The 27,918-nt window shown below is 38.1% G+C and overlaps 1 protein-coding gene across 1 annotated transcript in view; it reads left to right on the top strand.

Moving 5' to 3' along the window:
- Nucleotides 1–8,308: 8,308 nt before the first annotated feature.
- LOC113048225 (thyrotropin-releasing hormone-degrading ectoenzyme) overlaps nucleotides 8,309–27,918 on the top strand; it is a 110,399-nt gene continuing 90,789 nt past the window's right edge. The window contains exons 1-3 of the mRNA XM_026209880.1: nucleotides 8,309–8,997; nucleotides 11,557–11,830; nucleotides 17,864–17,990. Coding sequence (XP_026065665.1) covers nucleotides 8,309–8,997; nucleotides 11,557–11,830; nucleotides 17,864–17,990 — 1,090 coding nt within the window. The remainder of the gene's footprint in view (nucleotides 8,998–11,556; nucleotides 11,831–17,863; nucleotides 17,991–27,918) is intronic.

Genomic DNA, 27,918 nt, shown 5'->3' on the forward strand with positions numbered 1-27,918 from the left:
CTTCAGACTGTAGCGTGATGACTCGTATTTTGGTGACGTAGGGTATTCTTTGGACCTATTGGGAATTCCAAACGGAAGTGAGCATCCCTATGACCTACACACTTCGAAGGGCAGAGCCCTTTAAGACTGTTCCTTGAAAGGTGTAAGGCATAACGGTTTGTCTAAGCATTTGGGACTCTCTTCGCAAAGGGAATGAGTGACCAAGTGTCACCTTGACAACGCTGCGCGTGCGGCGTGCGTGCAGCATTCAGCACTCCATCAATTGTTGCAAATAAATATGTATGCTTATTATTATTTTTTTATTTAAATATTGTCTAATTGTGTCTCATCTAATTTTCAAAATAAACGTACTTGCACTTCCATCTTATATCATATTACTATCACTGACGAAAAGTATTTTGTCTTACATTAAAACAGACAAGGTTAAATATCCTATTCTATTTACTTTGTACGTGAACTCGAAATCAACCTCCTAAAGCATCGCAAGATCTCCTAAATGCAGATCACATGATCACAAACGAATATCACTGACCATTACATGAAACACACACACACACACACACACACACACACACACACACACACATACACACACACACACACACACACACACACATCTATATATATATATATATATATATATATATATATATATATATATATATATATATATATATATATATATACATATATATATATATATATATATATATATATATATAACTACTGTATGTAATTTGTATGGTCGTTCTATTCATGTATTTGTGCTATTAACACAGGTAAAGGTTTTTTTTTTTTTTTTTAAGTTTGTAGGTGTCTGGGTACAGAAATCGAATAATTACACGTAAAACAGCACTGCATAGTCTTCATTGTACAAATTAATACAGTCATACCAAAATGTATTCAAACACATCTTCAACATTTCTCACATTATCACAGTTTATTTGCTATAGTTTAGAAAAATGGTACTAAAACATGACAAGAACTCGGAATTAAACTGTGAGAAAAAAATAATAAATCTTGATATTTTCAGATAACTTTGACAGAGAGGTATGTAATGGATTACAATAAACCAAAAATTCAGACAACTCTTATTATTACAGTATTTAGACAACCTCTCCCTTATCTGGCACTTAGAATTGTTATGACGCCTCTGTGATAACCTCTGCTTTTGTCAACAAATTTCTAAATTAACCATGACTTGTTTCCTATCTCCATGCAAACTCTCTTAGGAACAGACGGGCCTCTGTATCAGTGTTTGGGGGCAGTTGGGCGGCCATCTGAGTGACTGTGCCTCCCCAGCAGCCTGGTAAACCACAGGGAACAAGCAGAGGCTTATAATTACAGTGTATACCTCAGTCCTATATTTAATTACATACTGTCACCGGCCCAAACAGTGCTGAGAACCAAAAACACGGCTGCTGCCTTGACAACCAGTGGAGAAAATCACGGTAATTAATCAGCAGAGAGAATGATGAGAAACTATTCAGCCTAAAGATTTTACTGATTGTTCCTGTTTGTGGCGACTCTCTCGGAGTTTGGTGCAACTTTTCATTTTACAGGGAGTGTTGCACATAAATGAAAACAATGACGTTGTTGGATTTTCAATCTTGTGTCTGTTTATGGTTCGGACATCAGTTTATGTCCTATAAAGAACATTTATAACCTATGAAGTTTTATTACTCATTTAATGGGAATGGGCTGAACTTATTTTGCAAGGAAACAAGAATATTGTGAGATGCTGGTCCACAAACACCAAGGTCAAGGTGCTCTTGCACATTAACAGTGTTTGTGTTGTAAAGAGAAGAGCCGAGTGTCTCAGGCATGAGTTTAATGTTGTAAACGTTTGTGACCTCGTATGCCACATTGATTCATTATTTCCACTTATTTAAAATGTATGTAGTAATTTATGATCAAGTGTGATGATAATGGAAACCTCCATCATCCTCTAGTCTAATGAGCTGATATCATGCGTCAGGTATCTATCTAGTGTTTACTGAATCTTCAGCACAGTGTGACTGTATGAGTCTCCTCTGAGAGTCGCTCAAGTTCTTCTGTCTCTCATGTAAAGCTGGTGAGTCACTGTTTGTTCTGTCTTTCTTAAAGTAAGTGTCAAAACTACATTGATTATTCAGTCATGATGCTGCTGCATCGAAGCGTTTGAGTCATTTACTGCATTGTTCAGTCTAGTCTGTGTATCTCTCAGGGTCACTGGTGTTTTGCTCACTACAATGACTTGCTTAAGAAAGTGTAAGTTGGTCCAGTGCATTTCCAGCCCTCGTTTGAGCAGTTCAGTTGATAAGAGACAGTGGATCAATGAATTCTGAGCGAACCTCCAAACTTATTGACCTGGATGCAGCTTTGGCCAATGTGTTTGTTTGGACAAGGTTTTTTGGTGCCTCATAACCAGTGGGAGGAGGCCTGAGGGCTTCTCGTTAATGGTAGCTTCCATTAACATTCAGATCCAGAAACAGTGTGTCCATCCTCAGGCATATTTCACTCCACAGTTCTATCATTGCTAAAAGCTTTTCATTTAAAGCTAGTTAACCAAATTTATTCACATTGTGAGAGTAAAATATTTTGTTCTTTAGGGCGCAGTGATAATGTAAGAATATTTTAGCACATTCATCTCTCTGGAAACGTCTGTGAATCAGATGCACCTCAATCTACTGGTGAACAGAAGCATTTGCATCAGCCGCACAGTCAGGTTTTATCATAGAGATGGGTAAAAATACCAATTCCCTGCTGTCTTACTGTGTCATACTTACTGCTTATACTACATCATATCCATCTGACGTATGAATTACAAATGAATGTCAAATATGTGTGTGTGACTGAAACCGCTGATGGATGATTTCTAGACTGATGTGAAAAATCTCCACCTCCCTGGACAGAATTAGCTTCCCTCCAGCAAAACACTCACAGTTACATTAATAACAGTATCCATAATGTCTTATTCTGTCAAAAGACAGCAAGAAAAAAAAATCTCTGCAAATGTGTAAACATAATTTTGTCTGTAATAAACCTCCATACTCAAATTTAGCTTGTTTAGCGAGATTCTCTTCAAACTGTGGGCCTGTCCAAATACCCATACTTGCAGTCTTGGACACTTGAGAGCATGTGCAGGCCAAAGGAAGTGTGTGTCCTTAATACACACTACATCCACACTATTGTATTTTACAAGCTCTGTTGCTCCGCCATGGCAGAAATTTCCTGAAAGAGAAAACTGTCCATTTAAAAAAGCCAGTTTACCCTAATGCCCACTACAGCGCCACTTGTGGCAAGGATGAAATGCAATGTCAACTTATTGAAAATGTTACTCTTGCGCCTTTAAACAGCTACAGCTTGTCTTCAGTCTAAGTCAAGCAGGTGTGTGAGGTGGATTTCTCAATGGCTCTGCAGGTGGGCTCATTAATTGCCTGAAACACAACAGCTGTTTAAGATTGTAGAAGTTCCACTGGACAAAGACATTTGCTTGATTTGCTGAGATCATGAGTAACAAAACCTCACAGATTTCAGAGAGACAACACCAGATTGCTTGGATAAGGGACACTGCACTTCAACAGACCAGATCTGGAGTCAAAGCTTTATTAGAAACTTTATATCCAGAGGTCTCAGCTGAACTGAAGATGACACACTGATATTGTGAGAGAACAATAAAGGATTTTCCATAACTTTATCATTGCATTATTTGTAAATATAAGGTCCTGCAAACTGACACTTGTGATGAAATCAGTCAGGTTATTCACTCCCATTGGCTTTGACTGCCACATTCTTTATGACGTTCATCTGTCTATTTTCCAACAAGTATTTTTGCATCAAGTTGTTGGGCATATTATCATTGTCTAAAACTGTGTTGTGTACAGTATATCTCTGTCCATTATTGATTGTGAAGCTTATGCTAATTTTATACTTGCGAACTGCAGGAGTTAATGTGTCTCTGCTCTGCTTATATAGTTGCCCAAATCTCCTTTGTTGTCTTTTCTGTCTGTGTGAGTATGGCATACTGCCACACCAGCCATTTCTCCTCTAAAATGACCCTCTGGCCATCAGTTGCAGCTACCCTCAAGGTTGTTTTACTGACTTTTCAGTAGGCCCCCCTCACAGTCCCTCTAAAATGATCTTTATGTGTTATATGTTTTCATTCAACATGAGGCACATGGTTAACACTATGACACAAGCTTTTCTGTTCAGATGCCTCAAGGAAATTGCTTATTTTTCTCTTTAAATGCACCTCCATTTTTATCTTTATCCGAAGACCTTGCAATCATTCTATGACGTTCCATCTCTGCCCCATTATTTCATAAGAATAGGTTTTAAATTCTTCAGGGGTAAAGGGGCATAGAGGATCTTCGTCGGATGGGAATCTAAATGGATTTCCTTCCTGTTCTAGTTTAGAGAATTTCAAATGTGAATAAAATCAGTCGAAATAGCAGCCAACTTTCTCCTTTTCACTTTATCCCCGTCATCTTTCCACCTCACTTTCTCTCTCTCGGCTCCTTCAAGGGTCTCGTCTCTTGCTCACGAATCTCCTCTCACTGTGCTGTTTAACCAGCCATGCCGACGGCTGCAAATTGAGAATGTTATTTGGTGTTTGGAGACGTCGCTTCCTTTAAAGAGCTGCCACTGGTCTACCTTTATGAAAAAGGCTCTGAAAACAATGACAGATGTACTGTGATGAATGAGTGGCAGAAAAGATAGAGGTGGTTTGTGAAGATGAGTTCATACTATAAATCTACAGACGAGACAAAGTACAGGATGTACACCAGGGATATACTTACATTAAAGTTCTTATAAGAACTGTTCTCTTAAAGATTCTTTGGGGAATCCAATATTGGTTCAGAAAGGCTGGTTCACAAGCAAACCCTCAAAAAGTGAATCTGACAAAATGGGCTAAACATCTGGAACATGCTAGAAGTTAAGTTAAAATTAGGACAAAATGGGCATAAACCAAGCACAAGTTTTAGGTGCTATTTTTGTCATTCAGCTTAACTGTCATGGACCTGCACACACAGGATAGTGGGATATCATAGGCAGTGAAAAAAGAAATCTATGCTGTCTTCACAGAAATTTCAGATGAAGATATCTCTGTTGACAGGACATGACACGACTATCGGATTTGGGAATATCTTGTTGCCTACCTACCTCTGTATTCTGCTAATGGAGGCAAGTTTTTTTTTAGTTTTCATATGCAGTCAGTGACTAAAGTATATATATATATATATATATATATATATATATATATATATATATATATATATAAAAGATGCCAACATCCTTATCACTGGTTTTATCACAGTTGACGTGTAATAAACCTTGTCCAATCAAGGTGCAAGTTCATCCATGAAATTTTAATGAACTGACAGCAGCTTTTATATGGTTGACTAGGGATCATAGCATTAAAAACTGACAAAAGTGTCTCAGGTGGACCAATGAATGGATCTAAAACTGTGTTCAAGACGTGTCATAATTACCCCAATTATGCTGCCTTCAGGTGCACTTGGGAAGATCTTACCTTACAGTTAGGAATCTTTTATTATGACATCACATATTCAGGTAAAACATGGGAGCAGTCTAAACAACACTATTATACTGTCAACAGTAAACCGAAATAACTACATCTGAATTCATAATGTTGAAAATAAATAATTTCTATCACTTAATTATAGATGGTATCAAAACTAAATGTTTGTGTTACATTAAAGCAGCTGTGAAAGTCAAGCGAAGAACTTCACACTTGTTTTCTGTCAGCTGTTCCATAAATCACACCTTTAAAATGGTTTGAATACAACATTGAAAATTAAAATAGCAATATATATAGCTAAATTGTTGTAGACTTGTTTTTATATTATTAATATCTATACATAGATTACAGATATAAAGATCAGATGGAGTTTACAAGTTGCAATTATGAGTTTTACTAGGACTTTTTTCTTTTGTTGTTCAGGTCCTGGAACACAATACTTCTGTCACGTCCACAGTGATATTCAGTTATGAGAACAATATATAATTTTTCTTTAGCGTTATCACGATTATTAGTAATATCAGATCCTGCAACCTTATTAGTCAGGATTTCCTCTTCCAATAGTTTTGATTGGCAAATCCTAATGTTACTTGTGGACTGCAGGGGGCGATGTGTTTCTGCTCTGCTTATAGTTGTCCATATTATAAACTGGCCAAATCTCTCTCTCTCTCTCTCTCTCTCTCTCTCTCTCTCTCTCTCTCTTTCAGTGTGAGTGTTTTTTTTTCTTAATTCTCCTCTCAGCAGAAATGATCCTCTATGTGCTGGCAGTCACAGCTGCCCTCAAGGACATTTTACTGATATTTTTTATTCAATTAGTCCCCCTCACAGTCCCTCTAGACTGATCTTGTGTTATATGTTTTTTTTTATATATATATGTTTTAATTCAATAGGTAGCACATGGTTCACACACCTTTGCACACCATGACCCAGACTTTTAAGTTCAGATGCCAAAAGGAAATTTCATAAGAATAGGTTTTAAATTTCTTAGAAGGAAAGAGAGCGAAGACAGTCTTGATGAGATGGGAATCTAAATGCCTTTTATGCCAGTTCTAGTTTAGAGGATTTCAAATGTGAATAAAATCAGTTGAACTAGAAGCCCCCTTTTCTCCTTTTCACTTTATACCCTTCATCTTTCCACCTTTCCTTCTCTCTCCTGGCTTCAAGGGTCTCTTCACTTGCTCACGGTTCTCCTCTCACTGTCTGTGCTGTTTAACCAGCCATGCTGACGGCTGCAAATTGAGAATGTTATTTGGTGTTTGGAGCCATCACTTTGTTCAAAGAGCTGGTCTTCCTTTATAAAACAATGACAGATGTACTGAGACAAATGAGTGGTGGAAAATATGGAGGGAGATGAGAAGGTGGGATGGTCACTCATGAATGCTTCTGAGAATAAATAAATGCTGTTTTTTTTACTCACACAGGGTCTAGTTTGTGGGAGAATTTTGGAAACCTTGTGTGAAAACACAATCTTCATTATTTCTTCAGTTTACTGCCACTAATGGTGCAGAAGTACACCCTTCTGGAAACTGATTTGATGATCCAGCTTGATTCAGCACCATGGACAGCAGCTGTTGAATTACTTTTATTATTATTATTTGGTAGCTCATATATGCTTAATTATTTGGGTTTATAAAACTGAAACCCAGCCACACATGCACCAAAATACACACCACTGCACAAAACTTAACTGCTTCATTTTAGTGATTACACATATAGTGTGTACTCAAAGTGTACTTAGTGTGCTAAACATAGTGTGTACACATGTACTTAGTGTGTACTTATTTTAGTGCCCCACACAACCTAGATACTGAATTAATCATTACACATCCATCATTCTTTTGATGTGAAAGTACATAGCAGACATGTTATTGTGTATTTTTGGGATGTGTAATAATCGATGTGTTGAAAATACTGTCACAGCACTGCTGTAAGATTTTAACATGTACATGTCATAAAATTCATTGAATATTCGGTAGCACTTTATTTTACAGTCCTGTTCCTCATACTATGTACTTATTATAGTAATTACAATAACCATGTAATAACTAGGTACTAACCCTGAACCTACCCCTAAACCTAACCCTACCCCATGTAGTTACCTTGTATTACCAGATCTTTCTTAGATAAATACACTGTAAGTACACTACAAGTAGGCTACACATACTGTAAAATAAAGTGCAACCGAATATTCTATTGAATATTCATGCAACTCAGCAGTTTTGATGTGTGTGAAAGAGGAGAAAAGTCATATCAGCCTCTGAATATTTCTCTGTTTAATTAAATGTGATTTAACTGAACATAAGTTTTAGACGGAACTACTAGCCATAATTTCTGTGAGAGCGAGCGAGCGAGCGAGAGAGAGAGAGAGTGAGAGAGAGAGAGGGGGAGAGAGAGAGAGAGCTCACAACCCAATGGCTGAGAGAGAGAGGACGCATGAGAAAGAGAGAGAAACAGAGATGAGGATGGAAGCAGAAAGGAACAGGGCGAAGAGAGATTCACAACACTCTCGCAATTGATCTGGAAGCAGGTGCTGGACCTTCATCCACATCAGACTGATATCAGTAGAAATGGACGTGCGGTAGGACTCAATGAGCTCCAGCATCTGACCGAAAGAACTTCTGATTCACGGGAATCTAGTCTCGAGGTCATTGATCATCAGTTCATTTCATTTGATTCGCGGGATCTTCACCGAATTGTTCGCCTTTAAATCAGTCCGCAGTTTGAGGCTGCACCGCTTGAACGAAAGCTGATCATGAATATAAAACACATCAGATTCGTCATATAATGGGGATCGAGGACGCGAGCATGAGGAACGGACGGGCTCTGTCCGACCAGTGGGCCGACAGCGTGGTTGTCCGGCCCCGGACGACAGAACAGCACATCACGGTGAATAAGAGACTTGTTCTTGGGTTCGCCATCTCCATCCTCACCCTCATCGTAGTCACGGCCATCGCAATAACGCTCAGCCTGAGCTTCGAGAGATGCGCCGCGGAGAGCAGCGGGGTTCTGGTAGCGAACAGCTCCAGCAACAGTAAGTGGAAACAGTCCCGGGACGGGAACATCAGTCACAGAGACTCAGAGGACGGCCAGCAGCCCTGGAGACACCTGCGCTTACCGGCCACCCTGCGCCCGCGCCACTACGACCTCCGCCTGTCCGTGTCCATGGAGAACTTCACCTTCTCCGGCGAGGTGAACATTGAGTTTGAATGCGTCCACTCCACGAAGCTGATCGTGCTGCACACGGACCGGCTGCAGGTGGAGAAGGTGCTGGTGTACTCGGACAGTAAGAAAGCGGGCGCCATGAGGATCCAGCGCCGCTTCCACTACCAGCCCAAGCAGGTGTATGTGACATCGCTGCACAGAGAGATGAAGCCCCTCAGAACTTACAAGATCAACATCACTTTCCACGCGCACATCGAGCACGAGCTCCTGGGCTTCTTCCGCAGCTCGTACGTGCTGAATGGAGAAAGAAGGTAAAGGCGCTTCAATGTCCGAATCAAATTCTCCAGATGTTATTATAATGTTCTGCTGTTACCATGGGAACTGTTGATGCTGCGTGACGTCTAAATGTGCAATTAAGCACTTTTTTTGAATAATTAATTATCCCACAGAAATGCACAATGGTAACCAAACTGTAAAACTTTAATACATTAATATGGGATCTCATTCAAATAGTGTGGAAGTTATAAGAATTATACTGTCACCACAATAGAGTTACCACAATCTACCTTAGTAAGTGTATTAACTTTGGTGTTATACTAAAAACTATGGTTTTAATAGGAATATGTTGAAGATAGAATGAGAATAAGCACAGACTTCTATAATGTCCAAAGTGAATATTTTTGTGAGATTCATGGGTCAGAGTATGTAAATCATGTTATGTTGATGCTGCCTGACATTGATAAGTTATCTGCATCTTAGCAAAACACCAACAAGCCTTGTTTTGTAATTATCTTAATATTCTAATAGTTTCAGTAGTAATGTTCGCTACTTCAAAACCAAAATTGGTGAATATGGTATCTTCTTATATAAATGGAGGTTAATAGCAATAGAAGCCATTTTATTTTTGAAAAAAAAAAAAAAATCTGTTATCTCACAAATCATGGTAAGTTTTGTGAGACAGGTTTAATTTATCGGTGTCCTCACAAATGTTTCCTAACAATGTGCTGTCACAACTGTCCAGATGTCAGTAAAGGGTCAAGTACAACATGGAAGTGATACGTTTTATAAACTTGACAAAACATGTGCGGTTTTCCAAATGTTACAGCAAGTGTCAAAATAAACAAGATATAATCCATGGTTCTTCATTATATTAACAGCTTTAAATCCAGGTTACGGTTCACCTATAACTGCTAGTTTAAAATGACTGTCTGCATGTAATGTTTATGCCTCTGTCTCAGACAGTCGCTGTTCCTAAGTGTTCAGGAAAGTCAAAGTTCACACAGATCTGAATGAATTCTGGTCAAACCTCAGGGTACTGAAATCACAGCTGTGTAATGCAGCATTATCTTAACTATTTATGGCATTGTCACCATAATGCATCAATATAAGAGATTAGACACTAAGATTAAGGCGTTTAGTTCAAATGGGCCAATGTTTAAACTAAGATAATTCATTTTGATGTTTAAAAACCATCAGATCACCCCATATCATGTTATTCAGCTCTTCAAGACGAGGCTTTGATTTTCAGAAGCTCATATGTGCATTGATTACTGTGTCTTACACCCGTTTACAGCCTCATTTTCAAAGTGAACCCAGTTAGACTGCACTGAATATCTGTTTCTTGTTTTTCTGGCTTCTGACTCTTTGTCCTCTGAGGGAAAATGGCTTATGTTTGAATCTTTGCCCCAGGTTTTCCTGCATTTGAGACATGTTTAAACCTTGTTTTACCCTGAAGGGATCACTTTCATGGAAACACTTCATAAACCTTTTATCCATCCACCAGTTGCCTTTCTGTGTTTGCAAATAACTGCTGGACCTTCTTTCTGTAGATAAAACAGCATGTAAAGGCCTCAGTGTAACGAATCTTTATCAAACCCATTTTTTGATAATGTTCCTAATGTAAGTTCCATTGAATAGCAGCTTTGAGATAAATCTAGCATGCTAATGTTCAGACAGAGTCCTGCCTCAGCTCTGAGCTCCACAGGCTGTGAAGATCATTGAGTTTAGTGCAATCAGCGCCTGCTGGCTCTCATATATTTGTGAACACTGAACGGCAGGGATCTCGCAGAACTGAGAAAATACCCGTGTTTATGCAGTTAGATGTGGGCACATGACCCGTGTTGTTAGTTCACTTCAAACCAACATCTGGTCGTAGAAAACCCTCCTCCCTCATCTGCTGGTCGAGTTGGGGGTTGGCCAAAGCCATCATGAAGTTTGACTTTGGCTTTGATATCCATTAATGCAGCTTTCTGGAATGCAGCTCACTGCTTTTCCTGCTATCTAACTTTACATATACTTTTATATACATATACAAGACATTTAAATGGCTGCATGTTTATGGTCCAGACTCTGATATTCAGTCTCAGATGGGATTTCGATGCGTTAAATGTGTCTAAATGTACATTAATAATGATTCACTTATATACACCGATCCAACTACAAATAGGTCAGCTTCACAGCTTTTTATTATTTCCTTGTCATCTAAATTGGCTCACAATGTCAATATGTTGATTGTTGCGGCTTTGACAGGTATTATTTCTGTGTAGTAATTCTGGTATGATTTATGATACGTTGACATTTAATGCGATTTAGTTGGCGTGGTTCAAAAAGCTGTATCGGTTTTATCTCCACATCAGGAAGCTCATTAGTGAGATAAAAATGCGCAGCGATGAGTTCAGGGATGGCAGTCAGAGCTAATTTGAATTCAGGAAAGTCATGTGACAACCAATTAAATTAAGTTGAGGTGAAACGAATTTTCACTGCAGACTCCTAGGCTACTTAAATTGCATATAATGGTCCAGAGATAATTTTTTTTTCATCTCACCTCTCACCTCTGTTCTTATTCTTATACCTCTGGTGTTATTCTGCAGGTTTCTCGCAGTGACGCAGTTCTCACCGACTCACGCTAGAAAGGCCTTCCCGTGTTTCGACGAGCCCATCTATAAAGCCACATTCAGAGTGAGTCTGAAACACGAGAGCTCGTATCAGTCGCTGTCCAACATGCCAGTGGAGGCCTCAACGTCTGACGAGGACGGATGGGTGACCAACCATTTCTCCAGGACGCCTCGCATGTCCACGTACTATCTTGCCTGGGCTGTGTGCAACTTCACCTACAGAGAAGCAGTTACAGACAATGGAGTTGTGGTGAGTCACATCGAAAGCTTTTTAAGGCATCATAGATGCTTTTAAAGAAGGTATTCTGCCTTTAAGATACATCATTTTCCAAATTCCAAAGCAGCCTCTGTATGTTTCAGAGTGAAGACAATACCAGAATGAATTGAGTAGAGTTTAGTAATAAAGTCAATCCAAAATAGCCAATAAACTGAGAGAAATCAGTATATACAAAGTATGGGGTCAGTATGTTTTTATTTTTTGTTTTTGTAAAGAAATCAAAACTTTTATTTAATAACTGTAAAGACATTTATAATGTTACATAAGTTTAGTAATTCAAAGAAATGCTGTTCATTTGAACTTTCTGTTCATCAAAGAATCCTTTAAAAAAACAAAAACATTAAGCAGTGCAACTGTTTTCGACATTAATAATAAAACATGTTTCTTGAGAACCATTTCAGCATATTAATTTTTTTTTGATTACTCAGTATTTGTGTGTTCTATGTATTTTTATGTTTATTTGTGTATTGAACAGCTAGCAACATGCTTACATTAAACGTCTATTGCAGAGTTTAGCTCTAATCCTAATCAAACATTTCTCCACGAGCTACTGAATGTCTTCAGGTTTACTAGAAGGTTTCTGGTTGGTAACTTTGATCAGGGTTGGAGCTAAACTCTGCAGGAAAGTGGACCTTGAGGGCACTTACTGTATAGTTAAGAACCCCTGGTCTTTGTACATCAGTTATGAGATGAGTCTCATGTGTAAAGAGCTGTTGTTTACCTACTGTAGTTGAGTTTCCATCTCCTATGAGTTTCCATCTTAGCAAGTTCTGAAACAGAGTTGTAATCTTGATCACAGTGGATATCTTTATATGAAGCTTACTGTAAATTTATTTAGTCGATATATAATGGTTACACAGTGGATATACTGGAAATGGATCAGATTGTCTCCACTAACATTAGTACAGTGTCTACAAAGCCATATAATTGCTTTTAAAAGGATATCAGTCTTGTCTGCAGCTGGTGTTCACTTTTGCTTATGTCCAGGATTTTGTTCATGACAAACTCTTCCAGGCTTTGTCATGTATGAACATGTTTTATGTGAAGTTTCGCCATTAAGATAATGTTCGCTGTATCACTTTCATCACATGCACTTAAATGTTATGTTATTGGCACCGAGTTCTCACAGTCTAAACAGCATCATCTGTCTGCTAACAGCGAGACATGGTTTATGGGCCTTGTTACTGATATCACGTTCAGTCAAAGCCCTGTTGTCATATTAGACACTTCCTGACAGCTTTCGCAGTGGTTCCTGCCGTGTGCCCTTGGCCGGCCTACTCCTCGTATTAGTGTAATTAATCTGATCTGCTTCAGCATGACTGCACTATTCTTTATATCACTGCTGATTGTAGTGTGTGCTTGTATTTGGGGCACTTATACCCACATTGCGGCTTGTAGTGGTTCGCTAGCATCCGCCATCAATCACATTAAAGTGGCAGGGTAGCCCCCTTGCAACATTCATCATAAAGATTCGGCTGTGCAGAGTGTAGCAGTTGGTGGGGCATAATATATTTTACAGTTTTTAAGACTATAGATGAGGGGTCTCATGCCCAAATTACCTGATCCAGGTGGTGTTCTCCATTGGTGGGCAGTTTCACTTTTCAGTTTCTATAACAGTGAATCTTAATTATATACATTTATTGCCGTAGTTATACAGTTATTGATGCATTCGATTAATCTTTTCCTCAAATATAGCATAATGCTCTGCATGTTTAGTGGAGTAATGATGCCTGAGATTGTGTTTCTAGACAACTGCAAGCTTGTTTGTTGTCGTCATATAACCTAGAGCTGTGCTTTTAAATTTGTACTTTAGGATTTAATGAGCCATGATGCATATATATATATATATATATATTAGGCAATTGTTTACCAATACATTACAGTAAAATAAGTACATTCTAAACATGAAAGGCCAAACAAAAAGTTAAAGATTGTGACCGAGATGGGTTTAAGGACATTAGAAGTGCCATTTGGAATGTTCTCAATGTCTGTTATCTCTATATTAATAACAAAATGAAATACTTTTTAAAATACAATTCACTATACATGTACATAATTGAGCTGGATTGTGTATGTTTTCTGAAAATAAAAAAGGTCTGTTTGTTGTCATAATCTTTCATCCTGTAATAATGCTGCCTGGTTCTGAAATTGCTTTTCCAGTAATGTAAACACATTTGCATGGGTAGAGGCATTCATTTTATAGCCTAAGGTGGTCCAATCCATTTTCCCCATTAATTCCTGGTGGATAGAACCACATTTAGTTTGCATTGTTTATTGTTTCGGTTTGCTTACTGATTCTTCTTTTATCTTTTAAGGTTATTAATTAGTTTTTGCTTATATTGTAATTGTTTGAATGTTGGTTTTGTATGTTTAATGGTTGCATTTGGAGTTTTGTTCTGTTTTGTTCTGTTGTATATGTATATTCTGTGTTTTGTTTTTGTTTTTTGGCTCTGCTTGAATTTTGGTATGTTATTTTGTCCTCTTCAGATGTTGGTTCTCTTTAGATCTTGGTTCTGTTTGTTTAACGGTTTTGTTTTTATTCTGTTAGTTTAAAGGTTTTTGTTTGTTTGCTTATGGCTCTGCTTGGGTGTTCTGTTTGGGTGCTCTGTTTATTTACTGATTTAGTTTAGTCTAGTATTTGTTTGTTTAATGTTTTTGTTTTTATATTTGTTTTGTTAGGGAATACTTTCTTTTCTCTCTCTCTCTCTCTTTTCACTTGGGATATTGTTTATTGGGTTTGTTCTGTATGTTAAATGACTTAATTAGTTTCCTTAATATAAAGGATCTCTTTGATATTTCTGTATGCTTGGGTGTTTGGTATATTTATTTATGTATACTGTTTGTAAATTAGTTCTGTTTGTTTATTGGTTCTGTTTGGGTGTTGAGCAGCTCATTCAGTTTGATGGGAATTTAAGTGGTTCAGCTAATTATTTAGAGGTGCTTTGTTTGGCTACAGTCTTAATCCCTCACAAATTCTACGCCATTAACATGAACATAACTGCTAATTGTTTTGGTTGTTTTGCTATAAAATCAGATTGTAACTTGAATGCTCCATTAAGACTAGTAAAACAAATTTGAATTAATTAAATTTAACTGTTATGTTCCATACCTCACTTTATATTCAGTTATGACCAACTCACTTCAGATACAACCACTTGTATGTTCCGGAATCTCTTGTAATGATGTCTAACCAAGAGAAAATTGTATTTCCTGAACCAGACAGTAAATGATTGTGCCATCTGTGGCCCGCTTTCCAAAATGATTTGAAGTCTGAGCTTAGATCGTTTGTTTCATCACATGGATCGTTTCTCTTTACCAGCCTACAGGGTTTGGTAAACCTGCTGTTGAGTGTGAATAATGCTGAGTCTGCCTTATCACACATATTTGTTTTGGTGAACGTGACCTCTGTTTCACCTTTATTGACCACTGGACTCTCTCTAGCGTCACATATTAAAATTTGACCCTCAGGCCCTTCGGAGTCATGATTTCTGACACACACACACACACAAACACACGCACACACGCACACACGCACACACACACACACACACACACACACACACACACACACACACACACACACACACACACACACACAGAGAGAGAGAACAGACTTTTTGACCAGGAGTAAATTATACTCAGTACCTTATATTATTTAAAGTGCTAAAATAAGAGAGAGTAATTAATTAAATATTTTTTTTTAAAAAAGCATATTTTTTTCATAACACTGTAGCAGCCATTATTAAATCCACTGGTTTAGTGTTAGTCAGTTTTATTTATCTTTTCATTAAAATGTTCTTGTAATTTCTAATCAAAATTCAACACCACTATACTAAATTTGCTCTTTACATATTCATGAAATTACTCCGCCTGATCATTTAATGCACTAATGCATTTAAAAGTGTGATTTTATCTTTAGGAAACTAATGACTTGAAATGTATATGTAGGGTTCTTATTGAAAATACCAGCATTAATGTCCACCTTGATCCCGGCTGATTCAATTCAATTCAATTTATGCTGGTTCTCGACTAGCTAGGAAACAAATTATGTAAAACTAGAAGAACAATTTCACATACTGTAATGTATAATTTTTTATAGCGCAGTTTACTCTGGACATTTAGAGAAATATAAAACGCCTGAAGTATCCCTCACATTCAGACATATATAGAAAAATAATTCAACAGGTTGTTAATATCAAGTCAAGTGCAGAATGTGTTGACTAAAGCTTCATCTTTTCATCAGAAAGAGCTTGTTAGCAGATCAATGTTGAGCAGCCGCTCATGAAGAGACTCTCTAGTAAAGTTCAATTAACCCCATTTAAGTCTCTGTCAAGCTGCCTTCAACAAAACAAAACAAAACAAATGAAGCAGTCAACGCTGGAGAATACTGAACAATCTTCACACCGGCTGATTAACGAAGAATCTCTTGATTGTCAACTCCAGTGCTTTGTCTAATCACAGGTTGTTTTAAAATCACATTGATTTGATTGAGCTTTGAATCATTTCCACAGCCCTAAGTGCCACCCATTCATCTTAATATCAGACATAGAGCTGATCGATACGACAGCAACATGTGAGATAAACAACACATAATTCAATGTGCATTGCTGCCAGGCTCTGAAACAAAGGCTTTCCTGCTGCTTGTTTTGCACTGTAACTCTGTTAGTGTAGGAGGACATTCATTCTGACTAGATGGATGCCCGTTCAGAAAGCCGTGGCGTGAATCAGCCTTCGGCTAAAAGAGTCCAAGATCATTTTTACTGTGAGAATACATTTCCCACAGAGCCACACCTCACACACTTTCTCTTTCACACTTGTTCTCTCTTTCTCCTTCTCACACACAGAATAAAGAACCTTGCAATAATGCAAATGCTTTGTCTGTGCTTTTTCATTAAATTCTAATTTATTTCCAAAGACAAATGTCGAAAGTGCTGTTTTATTAAACAGCTGGTTTACAGTTGATGGAAATAATATTTTTTTTAACATTTGGAGGAGGTTTTCAGCAGCTACAGTCCAATAACATTATGGTTTATGAAAGTGCAGTCAGTTCATTTAAAGTGCTATAACTCCAATAAAAACAGCTGCCTGTTCTTTCAGTGGCCTTGGTTCTGGAAGTATGTTTTTTCACCAGTCTATAAGGATTTTAAATGCGTTGTTCAATAAAAGATTAAGCCATGTATCAAACCAACCAGCAATGAGGTGAATCAAAATATTAAAAACTTTGATTTCAACAAATGAGTCTTTATGTGTGAGTGAACTATTAATCCCATTGAAGATTTTTTTTTTTTTCAAATCAAAACAATGGTACAAAATGTTTATTATAAAGACGAAAATAATATGTCACACTTTATTTTAAGGTCCAGTCTTCACCTAACTATTAACTACAATTTTTGTCTCAATAAATTAATAATTTGCTGCCTATTAATAGTAAAGTAGTTGTTAAGTTTAGATATGGGGTAGAATTAAGTAATCTAATATATGGTCATGCAGAATGTGGCATTAATATGTGCTTAATAGTACTAATAGTCTATAACAGCCAATATGCTAATAATTTTCCATGCAAAAGTGACATCTCTAAATTGTTGGATATCTCTTCAGGGTATTATGGGTAGTGTAGTTTTCCATTGGACATTCTGTTATTAGAGCCACTAAAAACTGATGCTCATCTTCCTATAGTCTGTGAAGACAATGAAATTATTGTTTTTTTCTTTTGGAGTAGGTGACAGTAATATTTCTTAATGCCTCGCACAGTGGATGAGGGGTGGAGAAAAGTACACTTGAAAGAAAATGCTAAATTCACAAGCCAGATGAAGGCATTTGGCAGGTATATTCACCACGGATTTCTCTTGGAACTTAATCTTTCAAGTCCATAACCGTTGTCCATAACTGTTGTCCTTGAGGGAATTCAGGTTAGGGATAAATCCAGAGCCGTAAAGTCCCAAGAGTTCATTCAGCTCATAACAGTTTTACTTTTATTCTCTCTCTTCTTATGTTGCGTTGTTGTAGATTCGGCTGTACGCCAGACCTGACGCTATCCAGAGCGGATCGGGGGACTACGCTCTGCATATCACCAAGAGACTGCTGCAGTTTTACCAGGATTACTTCAAAGTCAAATATTCCCTCCCTAAATTAGGTAAGATGGGCGGTGAAATGTCTCTGCTTTGTCTGGCTTCAGTGAAGCTTTTGAAACGGGCAATAACTGTTCTTCTCAAGGGAAACAGAGTGATTTTTCATTGTTCCATTTTTACTGGCTGTCAGTTCTGTGTGACTTTCTGTTTTGTGCTCGTGTAGAGGTGAAGGAGTGTCAGTAGCAACTCAGTCTTGGGTTTATTGATCCTAAAAGCATTTTAGGCCGTTTGTGGTTGTGCTTTGTCTAGGGAAGTAGAGCAAACACCATGTGTGTGGTGTTAAAGTGTGCATTTGTCTCTGTATTGATGTGTTCTACTGTATGTAGTTTGAAGTGTGAGTGTGCTTGTGCCGGACTGGCTCACATCAGACTCTCTCTGTGCCAGTGTTTCACTCCATTGGGTTCCTGTCAGTTCTCTGTATTCATTTGAATATAGCCATCAATCTCTCTGGGCTTCTGTCTGTCCGTCATTATATTCCAAAATAAATGTTTGTTTGTGCATTTGCATGTAAGTGTGTATTTGAGTGTGCATGTAATATTTAATTACTCTCTTAAATGCTCTCTAGGAAGCATTTGCTCAGTTTGCTAATTGGGTTAAGACCGACCCACAACATTGGAATCATCTACTTTCTGAATTACTTTCGTTCTCATTTTCACCTCTTGGTAAATCCATTTTAAGCCATTATCTGCGTTTCAGAACATGGCAGTCAATCTGCTAGTTTGCAGCAGCTAATGACCATCTAGCATGTTCCAAAACACAGCGGCCAGCTTAAGATTTTTCCAGCAGGGTTTCTTTTTTTCTTTCTTCTTATGACTTTAAATCAAACTAAATCTGTTATTAAATCTCAAATATTTAGTGGTAGTGAGGAAAATTTAGCAATCTTAAAAGTATATATATATATATATATATATATATATATATATATATATATAAAACTGTACTTGCAGATAATATATATTATGAAACATGTGGTAACACTTTATAATAACTGCAAACTATTAATCATTAATTAAGCATTAGTAAACAGATAATTCATAATCTATAAAGCATTAATAGACAGTAATAAGCAGTTTATAAATACAGATATAAATGCTTTATTCTTGATTTAAAAGCATATCTATAATATGTAATTTCATACTTTATTCATGATCAATTTATCATTTCTCAATGAAGTATAGCATTATTTACAAACCAGTTATTTAGGAGTAGCCAGTGATTCATGAGATCACAAGAAATGTAGTAAATTCAGGTAGTTATAATGCATTTAGTAGTGATCAGTTAACTATTTATGTGAGCGCATCTAAAGTGAGGACTAGTTATGCCTTGTAAAGAATTTATAAAGGATATTTAAAGGCTCAGTTATCTTCTAAACAAAAAACAGAAAAAAAAACACAACACAGTGATACAGAACATAGAAATATTAAAAGCCTTTAAATCTCATTTGTAAAAGCTTTACAATGCATAAATAGTCCTCACTGTATAACAGACAGCATTATAGTCTTCTCTCCCAGGATCAGCAAACAGTTCTCCATAAAATGCGCTGCACACATCTGAATATTTGTGTTGAATTGTTCTAGAACAGTGTTGCAAATACAACTTAACCACTGATTTCTAGTTGTGTCCTCTTTTGGAAGAACAAACAAAGTAGTTTCACAACGAAACAGCATTTCCACGACATGGCGCCAATGGCAACAGCCAGAAAAAATGTTACACCTTCTTTCTTTGCGTGAACATTTGGGTGGTGTTATGCAAATCTGAATTAACCCTGAATTACAGTAGAAATACATGTTAATAAACCATTTATTAATACTATAAGTAACTATTACTATATGTCTGAATAAAAAGATGTATGAATGCACATTTAAATAGTTTATTAATCATTTAGTTACAATTTCTAAGTTATCTTATGGACCACTGACAACTCCTTAATAACTTGTGTGTAAATAATGCTATACTTAATTTAGAAATCATAAATTGATCAATAATAAAGTATGAAAAAACAATTATTAAATACATTATAGATATGCTTTTTAATCAGGTATAAAGCATTTATATCTGTATTTATATACTGCTTATAAATGTCTATTAATGCTTTATAAATGATGAATGAATTAACTGTTTCCTAATGCTTAACTAATGATTAATAGCATGCAGTTAGTTGCAGTGTATTTGATATGACTTTTAAAGTTAATATATTTTAAATATGCTAAATTGCAATTTCATCTTTAAAAATGTGGAAATACAATGTAAATACGTGATAAAGATAATATGAATAACAATTATAATACATATTCATTTCATTGTTAAAGGTCCCGTTCCTTGTGATTCCATGTTTCAGACTTTAGTTAGTGTGTGATGTTGTTGTTAGATTATAAATAATATCTGTAAAATTATAAAGCTCGTTCAATGCCAAGCAAGATATTTTATTTAACAGAATTTACCTAAATCGAATGACCCGTTTGGACTACATCCCTCTAGTTCCTCCAGGAATGACATCACTAAAACAGTTTTTTGACTAACCTCCGCCCACATGAATACACAAAAAGGGGGCGTGGTCTTGTTGCCCTCCCACAGAGAAGAGGAAGAGTTGCGTTTGTAGAGTGTTATTTTCATCCTAGAGTCCAATCACCTTTGTTTGGGCTTCCCAGGGACACTGTACTTAGAGATCAATGGTTAAAATTTATGTTTAACTCTGTTCCTGAAAATTATAATCCACATGTAAAACTATGTGCAGCACATTTTGCTGAGGACAGCTTCCTCAATCTCAATCAGTTTAATGCCGGATTCGCACAAAGATTATTCTTGAGAGATGGAGCAGTTCCCTCTTTTTCTGGAGAAGGCGTTGTTTATGGACCACAACCAGTAAGTGTATTTTATTATTTAAGTTGGTGCATTTAACAGTTTCTTTAACTTATTACACAAAGGGCAACGCTGTTTAGCTTTGTTAACTAGATTATAGGGCTGTGCAAAAAATCGAATGCGATTTTCGTGCGCATGTCTTCAGTAAAAATGCTCCTGTGATTATAGGTACATCTCCAGCACGTGTGTTGAGATCAAGGTTGCCAGGTTTTCAAAACAAATCCTGGCCACTTGCTTCTCAAAACTAGTCCAAAACTAGCCCAATCGCGTTTCCAGGAGGGCAGCATGCGCCAAGCTGCTGTCGAATCACAACACAGGAACTGCTGGCACAATCAGAACTCGTTACGTATTTCTGAAGTAGGGACTTCATAGAACAAGGAAGTCATCAGCCCGTTTTTATGACAGTGAAAACAGCGGTATACAGATAAGTAAATTGTGTGAAAACTACTGTGTTTTTTTACACAAGAAACATGAACACATGTTATGTTGCACACTGTAAAAACTTGTAGCTTTAAAAAAAAAAACATGAAAAACAGGACCTTTAAGAACATGTCCATGAGTGTACAGATTGAAAACATAAGATTTAGTTCACAATAAGTTATTTGAAACTATGCTAAGTGTTATCATATGACATACTGGGTCAAAAGTCTCTGGCCTTATGCTTCATAATGGTGGTGCTTGTGCAGAATATGTGATAACTTGTTTATATAGTTTTATATCATGTGACCTACAGTCCACATCCACATCCATTTATATATATTTATATAATCATGTAAAGGACATTGTTTGTGCAGAGAAACTGTTTTGGTTTCAAACTGAGTCTGTGATCTTAAGATACGTTTGTCATAATGTTGCATGTCACTGCTACACTGAAGGGTGAGGTGGGTTCAGTGTGAAATGTGGCTTCATATGAGAAATGGACTGCATTTATATAGCACTTTCAACAGACCCATGGCCATCCAAAGCGCTTTACAAGTTGCCTCACATTCACCCATTCACTCACTCATTCATTCATACAGCAACGGCGCCATCCAGTTCGTCAGGAGCAGCTGGGGTTAGGTGTCTTGCTCAAGGACACTGAGCCACTGCCGCCCCGTCATGATGATTCATGACGTAATGTATGTGTCCATTACGTAAAGGCACCATCTGTGTATTAAATGTTGGTGCAGTTGCAGCCCCTCTGGTCTCAAAACAGGGACATTCTGTTATTGTGCTCATGCAAAAGAAATGAAATCACAGTGTACGGGTTAAGGTCAGATCACATCTCAAATCCTTGAAACACCTCACACAGATGTTTAAAAGCTTGTTGCAGCAATTGAAAGAATTTCCTCACACTATTTTACTTAAGGTTTATTTGACCTGAGAGATTTCGAGTCATTTGCTTTGCTGCTTCTTTGACTTAAAGTTATTTTTATCCATGGCTCTTGGCATATGATCTGTCGCTAAATGCATAACAATTTCTCTCAAATTGAGAATTAACGGCACAAAACACAACATGACTCATTCATCAAAGTGAGCCATTGTAGACCCGTGGAATCTGAAGCAGAGTCCAATTAGAGCAACTTAATCAGAGCCGTCATTTACTGTGACTGGCAAATGATAGAAAAAACACGTTGTCTCTTCCTCTGTTCCTTTTTTTTCCATTTACTCTCTCTCTCATAGAGGGTGAGAAAGGGAATGACAGCAAAAAGATTCAAGGAATGATGTAAACCAGAGAAGAAAATAGACTTTGTTCATCAGTAATCGATTTCATGCTTTTGACAAAAAAGCTTCCAGAAAAGTCACATGCAGAATGATAATAATATGAATGAATGCCATGAATAATCAGAACGGAGTGTGTTTGCATCCATGACACTCTTCATCCATTTATCTTTCATTACATCAACAAGTGTCCTCAGCTGCAAGAATCGAACTGTCTGATGCTTTTGGGAGCTGTTGTGAGGACGTTCTTTAGCTCCTGTTGAATGCATTGATAAATTATGAGCATTTGCAGCCACTTTCTTTTAGACCCCCACAAATCTGTATGCTGTAAAAAAACTTGACGGCTAATTGTCAGACTAAGTTGAATCCTGCCGAAAACAAGAGCCTTTTCAACGTCTGTTGCTCAAACACTGAATCAATTTGTATATCTAATGAGATGCTGCTGTCATGCCACTGTGCAGGAAGGAACACGGAACCGAGAATAATAAAAAAAAATTCATTATTAATCCAGGACAGGGGTAAATACAACATGGAGAACAGTCTTTCACACATGTACAGAACATAACTTGTAGACCCGACAAAACTGAACTAAAAGAACATTGCTTATAAAGACAGGCTAACGACGGAGCTAAGGAGACACACCTGGGAACTAAAGAGACACACCTGGGAACTCATCAACAATCAAGGAGAGACAGAAATTGTGTCACAGGAAGGAGCGTCCTCGCACCGTAGGCAATAACACTCCCAGGAGGGGTCCGGCAGACAGAGACCACGGAAGGAGGAGCCAGGAAGGAGACAACAGAGGGAGGAGCCAGGAAGGGGATGACAGAGGGAGGAGCCAGGAGGAGCTTGGAGCAGGAAGAGCACAGCAGGACTCAGGCCACAGCCATAACAGCGGCCCAAGGTGGAGTCGACGGTGGGAGGAGCCATGGAGGAGGAATGGCCGCTGACTCCAGGGGGCGGAGCAGGCAGAGGAGGAACCTGAGGTGAAGACGGAGAGCCAATGAGCCAGGGGGATGCTGAGGATCCGGAGGGCCAGGGTGGAGCCAAGGGCTCTAGTGACCCTAGCGGAGATCCAGATATATGTGGCAGAGCCAGAGTGACTGAGGACCAAGGTGAAGCTGGTGGGATGAAGGAGCCCAATGGAGCTGGTGGGACGGAGCGACTAGGTGCAGCCAGTGGATAGGTGTCCAGACGTGATGGAGGGTCAATACCCGAACAAGGCGGAGGCATAGGGATGAGAGAGCCCATTGGAGCTGATGGATTGATGGTGGAGGTGAGGGAGCTAGGAGCCGAGGTGGAGCCACTGGGACTATGGGCCAAGGCGGAATACGGGCCTCAGAGACTGGAGGGGGAGGTGGCTCCGACCATGGCGATGCTGGTGGATGGCAATCCCGCGGGGCTTGCACCGCATAGATGGTGGGCTGAGGGTGAGCATGGGGCTGCGAGATGACAGCGGTGGAGGAGGTAGAAGTGGGTGGGAGGGTGGGCATTTTGGAGGAGCGGCCACTGGATGGCACATTCTAAAAGCTGTCACTGGAGGACACTTTCTAGGAGTGGACACTGGAGGATCAGAAGCCCCCTAAGGACTGGATGAGGAAAGTAAGGATGAAGGAGGGCTGGACAAGACCAGTGGAGACAACAGAGAGAGGAGAGTGGGCAGTTCCATACTAGGTACTGGGTCACAGGGGAAAAAAACACACAGAGAAGTTCTGACAGCTGCACAGAACAAGACAATTAAAATTGACTCTTCAGATGGTGCAGTAGTTGAAAATACAACTCTTTGTGTGAGTAATCAGCTATAGGGAACTGAAGAAATTCATAGAAAATACTAGTCTATACTGATTATATGATAGCGAATGGTATACATTTCTTAAATATTTAACTTGTATTTCAAACATATGTGCAATGATAAATAATTTTAAAATGCACTTACTCTTATTTAAATGTTAACTTGACAGCTGCATTTCTGTGTCTGCTGTAAATATGATCTGCTTCTTGAAGACTGTATCATCTGTTCGTATTTAAGCATGTCCTTTGAGAGGGATGTGATCTTTCTTAGATACTGATCTACAGTAAGTGCTCCTCAGAAAGAGATCAATGATCTATCAAAAAGAGGCCGAGCCGCTCCGGACTCTTCAAAGTCTTGACTGTTGCATGTGTGTGACAGATACGGACAAAAGCAAAAGGAAATTGAATGCGTGACAAATGTGGATGGGTTAATCTGCTTTAGCTGTTAAAAGTGCTGAAAGGATCAGCAGTGTGTATGTGTGTGTGCGATGAGCCGGACACTGGGAAGAGATCCAGTCCTTCTAATCAGATGAATCAAATCCCAGTGCCGTTCACTGCTCTGGCTGTCATTCCTTTGAACTTCCTGCATGTTGATCAAGCAACAAGTTCCTCTTGTCTGAAGTGCATGTACCTAGAGATCGGATCACACACACAAGACCTCCAGATTTATTTGAACCCACTGCATGAAGGGAATGATGACATTTATCACATTCCCCTTTGGGGCACCTCTACTTTATGAGATTATAGTGAGAACAGAGCATTCTGGGTAATTTCCTCAGTCTTGGGAGATCAGTGACAGTGCCAGAGCCTGAGATCAAACTATGTGTATTAATCTGAGAGATTGAGATATTAAGGACTGAAATCAGGACGTTTGAGGACATCTGATGCTCACGTACAGCAGACACTTTCAGACACTGCATATACAATATTTTCAGAGGAGAATGACGTGGATGGGACAGTTTTTTCTGTTTCGAATGAGTCCATTTCCCTTAACTCGTTTTTGCAATTTCCGTCCTTTGCAAGGTCACTTTTCAGCGCTATTCTGTCCGTCATTATTATTTATTATCGCTACAACTCTGGCACTGGCACTGTCATTTCACTTTTAGTATTTCCTACTCTATGTTTCAGTGTCCTTACTCCCCGAAACCTACCCTTCATTCCTTCACTATACTTCATAAAAATCTTAGCACAAGCTTCACATTTTGGGTCTCGATCACTATCTCTCCCCGTCTCTCTTTGTGAATATACTGGGTCTGGCCCTTAATACAAAAAATCCCAAGGATATTGGTAATATCTTCTAGAATTCATTAAAGCTAATCATCAAGTTCAGACGAGGGACGTTTTGAAAGTGGCTCACCATCAGTGTGGAAGTGACGGTCGTAAAACTGAAGGGTATTTCACGGGAGATGAAAAATGAGGCACATTATAAAAGAATCACAAAGCTGCTGTATGTCTGATGAATGTTAACAGATGCCCTCCATCTCTGTTCTTTTTACTGAGGAACGACTTACAGAGTGCTTCCAAGTGCTTCTCAAACCTGATCTTTGACTTTTGAAGTTCTTCTAAGGGTGTCTATGTACAAAAATGAATAATAGCATACTGCTTACTACATACTGTGCAGTATGGAACATTACCTCTTGTTTAAAAGACACTGAATATGAAGCAGTAAACATTATGCAATACTAAACATCTGATCAAGAGAATAGTCCACAGATGTAGAAAATCTATGTAAAATCTGCGTACAACATACGCACAATGCAACAGTAGCATGAGTAGTATGGTAGAGTGCTGTTCTGAACATAATCTGAACGACTTTTCAAGAGAAGGAGGTTCAGATTCATTCATTTCAAAAGTATTCGTTATTGTAAAATGTGCCAGTATGATTGATGAGTTCATTTTGGTTATAGATTCTCCTTATTGGAGCACAAAACCAAAATCTTCATCAAAAGCATATGAAATGATATTTTGATGATTTGTCTGGTATAAAAGGAGAATTCAACCATTATTAACTCTGTTTTCCTCACATGTTAATGAAAAACATCTCATCACTGAATGAGACCTTTATATTGCTTTCCATTACCAGAGCGCTTATTCACCATGAATGTGTGTGTGTGTGTGTGACAGGGGTTCTGCTTTATATTGTTGATTATTATTAGATTATTATTATTATTATTATTATAGAATGCTATTATATCACACAGGGTCACATGATCAAAGAGGATGCTTGACACTGCTGTTCCTCAGGTGCCATGAATCACATGAGCTGTCATGTTCATCTTTGGAAGATGTTAATAAAAACATACAGGTGTCTGCAGCTGCTCTATTAATATTACATGAGTTTTGTTTTGCATTTCAATATGAGTTAGAAGCCTTCATCATCTAGAACAACGAGAGTGTGAGAGTGTGTCATTAAATCTGTTCTGGTGAGAAGTCTTCTTACATTTCAAGACATGATAGACACATTCCTGAAGCCTGAGGAATGTTGACTTTAAATTATTTTATGATTGAATATTATTATTATTATTACATTTATTTAGAGGTATTTGTTTCATAGTTTTATTTTTAGATTTTATCGATATTAACATCACATTATGCTCCTAAATGACATTTTTTTAATTATATTTTGAATTATAGTAATATATATCCTTCACAAAAAAATAAAAATAAAATAAAAATCCTAAAATATATTGGGACAACCTCAGTGAAAGTGTTATTTGAGTACAATTTGGTTAAATGTTGACTGTAAATGTACTTATACTAATCAAATTAAAATGGACCAATTTTTTGTCAGTACTTGTGTATTTTTTAATGCATGCTAGTGCATCATGTCTTTAGCAGCATGCTGATGTCAAACTCTGCTGGAATGAATGGACTCTCGAGTCTCTCCTGTGATTCTCATGAGTACAGTGCAGTACGAAGAGTGAACCAACATTTCTACAATGTTGCAATATGTTCTCATTTTTCTCACTTGTCATTTCTTGCGTTGAGTTCTTCGTTCTTCAATTTCTGCTGTCAGAGCTGCAGTAAAGAGCAGCAGTGCGCCTGTATTCAAGGAAACACAATGACCTTTAGTGCGTTTAATCACAGCTGTGTGTGTTTTCGGCCTGCTTGAGGAATGATGAAAGCTGAAGCCGTGTTTCACTCTTTCTGCTGAGTCAAGGTTTTGCTTTGTTTTAAAGTTGAAGGCGATGTCACAGACCTCGTGTCTCTTCATCTATCAGCCTCTTTCTGAAATCTACAGCCCTCTGGTCTATATCGATTCTGCCCATCATTTCAGTTCTCCTCCTGCTGAGACTCAAACCTGAAGCTGAAGCAGAGATGGAGATTCAGAACAGCAAGGAGGAACTCTGCTGTTTCCTTTTAAAAGATTAAAAAAGGAACTTTGCTGATGGTTGAGGGATCCAGACATCAGATTATACTGAAAAAAATACAGCAGGGGAACACGGCTGTGACGTGTCTGGCAGCTTGTGATGTCAGTTGAGTTTGGTGTCCCGTGTAATCTTTTCCCCGAGTGTGAGCATCTTTCCCATAATCCTCAGCTACGACTAGGACTGATATATTCTGGCCGTGCTGCAGGTGTGC

Source organism: Carassius auratus, chromosome 29 (genome assembly GCF_003368295.1).
Source record: "Carassius auratus strain Wakin chromosome 29, ASM336829v1, whole genome shotgun sequence".
NCBI lineage: Eukaryota > Metazoa > Chordata > Actinopteri > Cypriniformes > Cyprinidae > Carassius > Carassius auratus.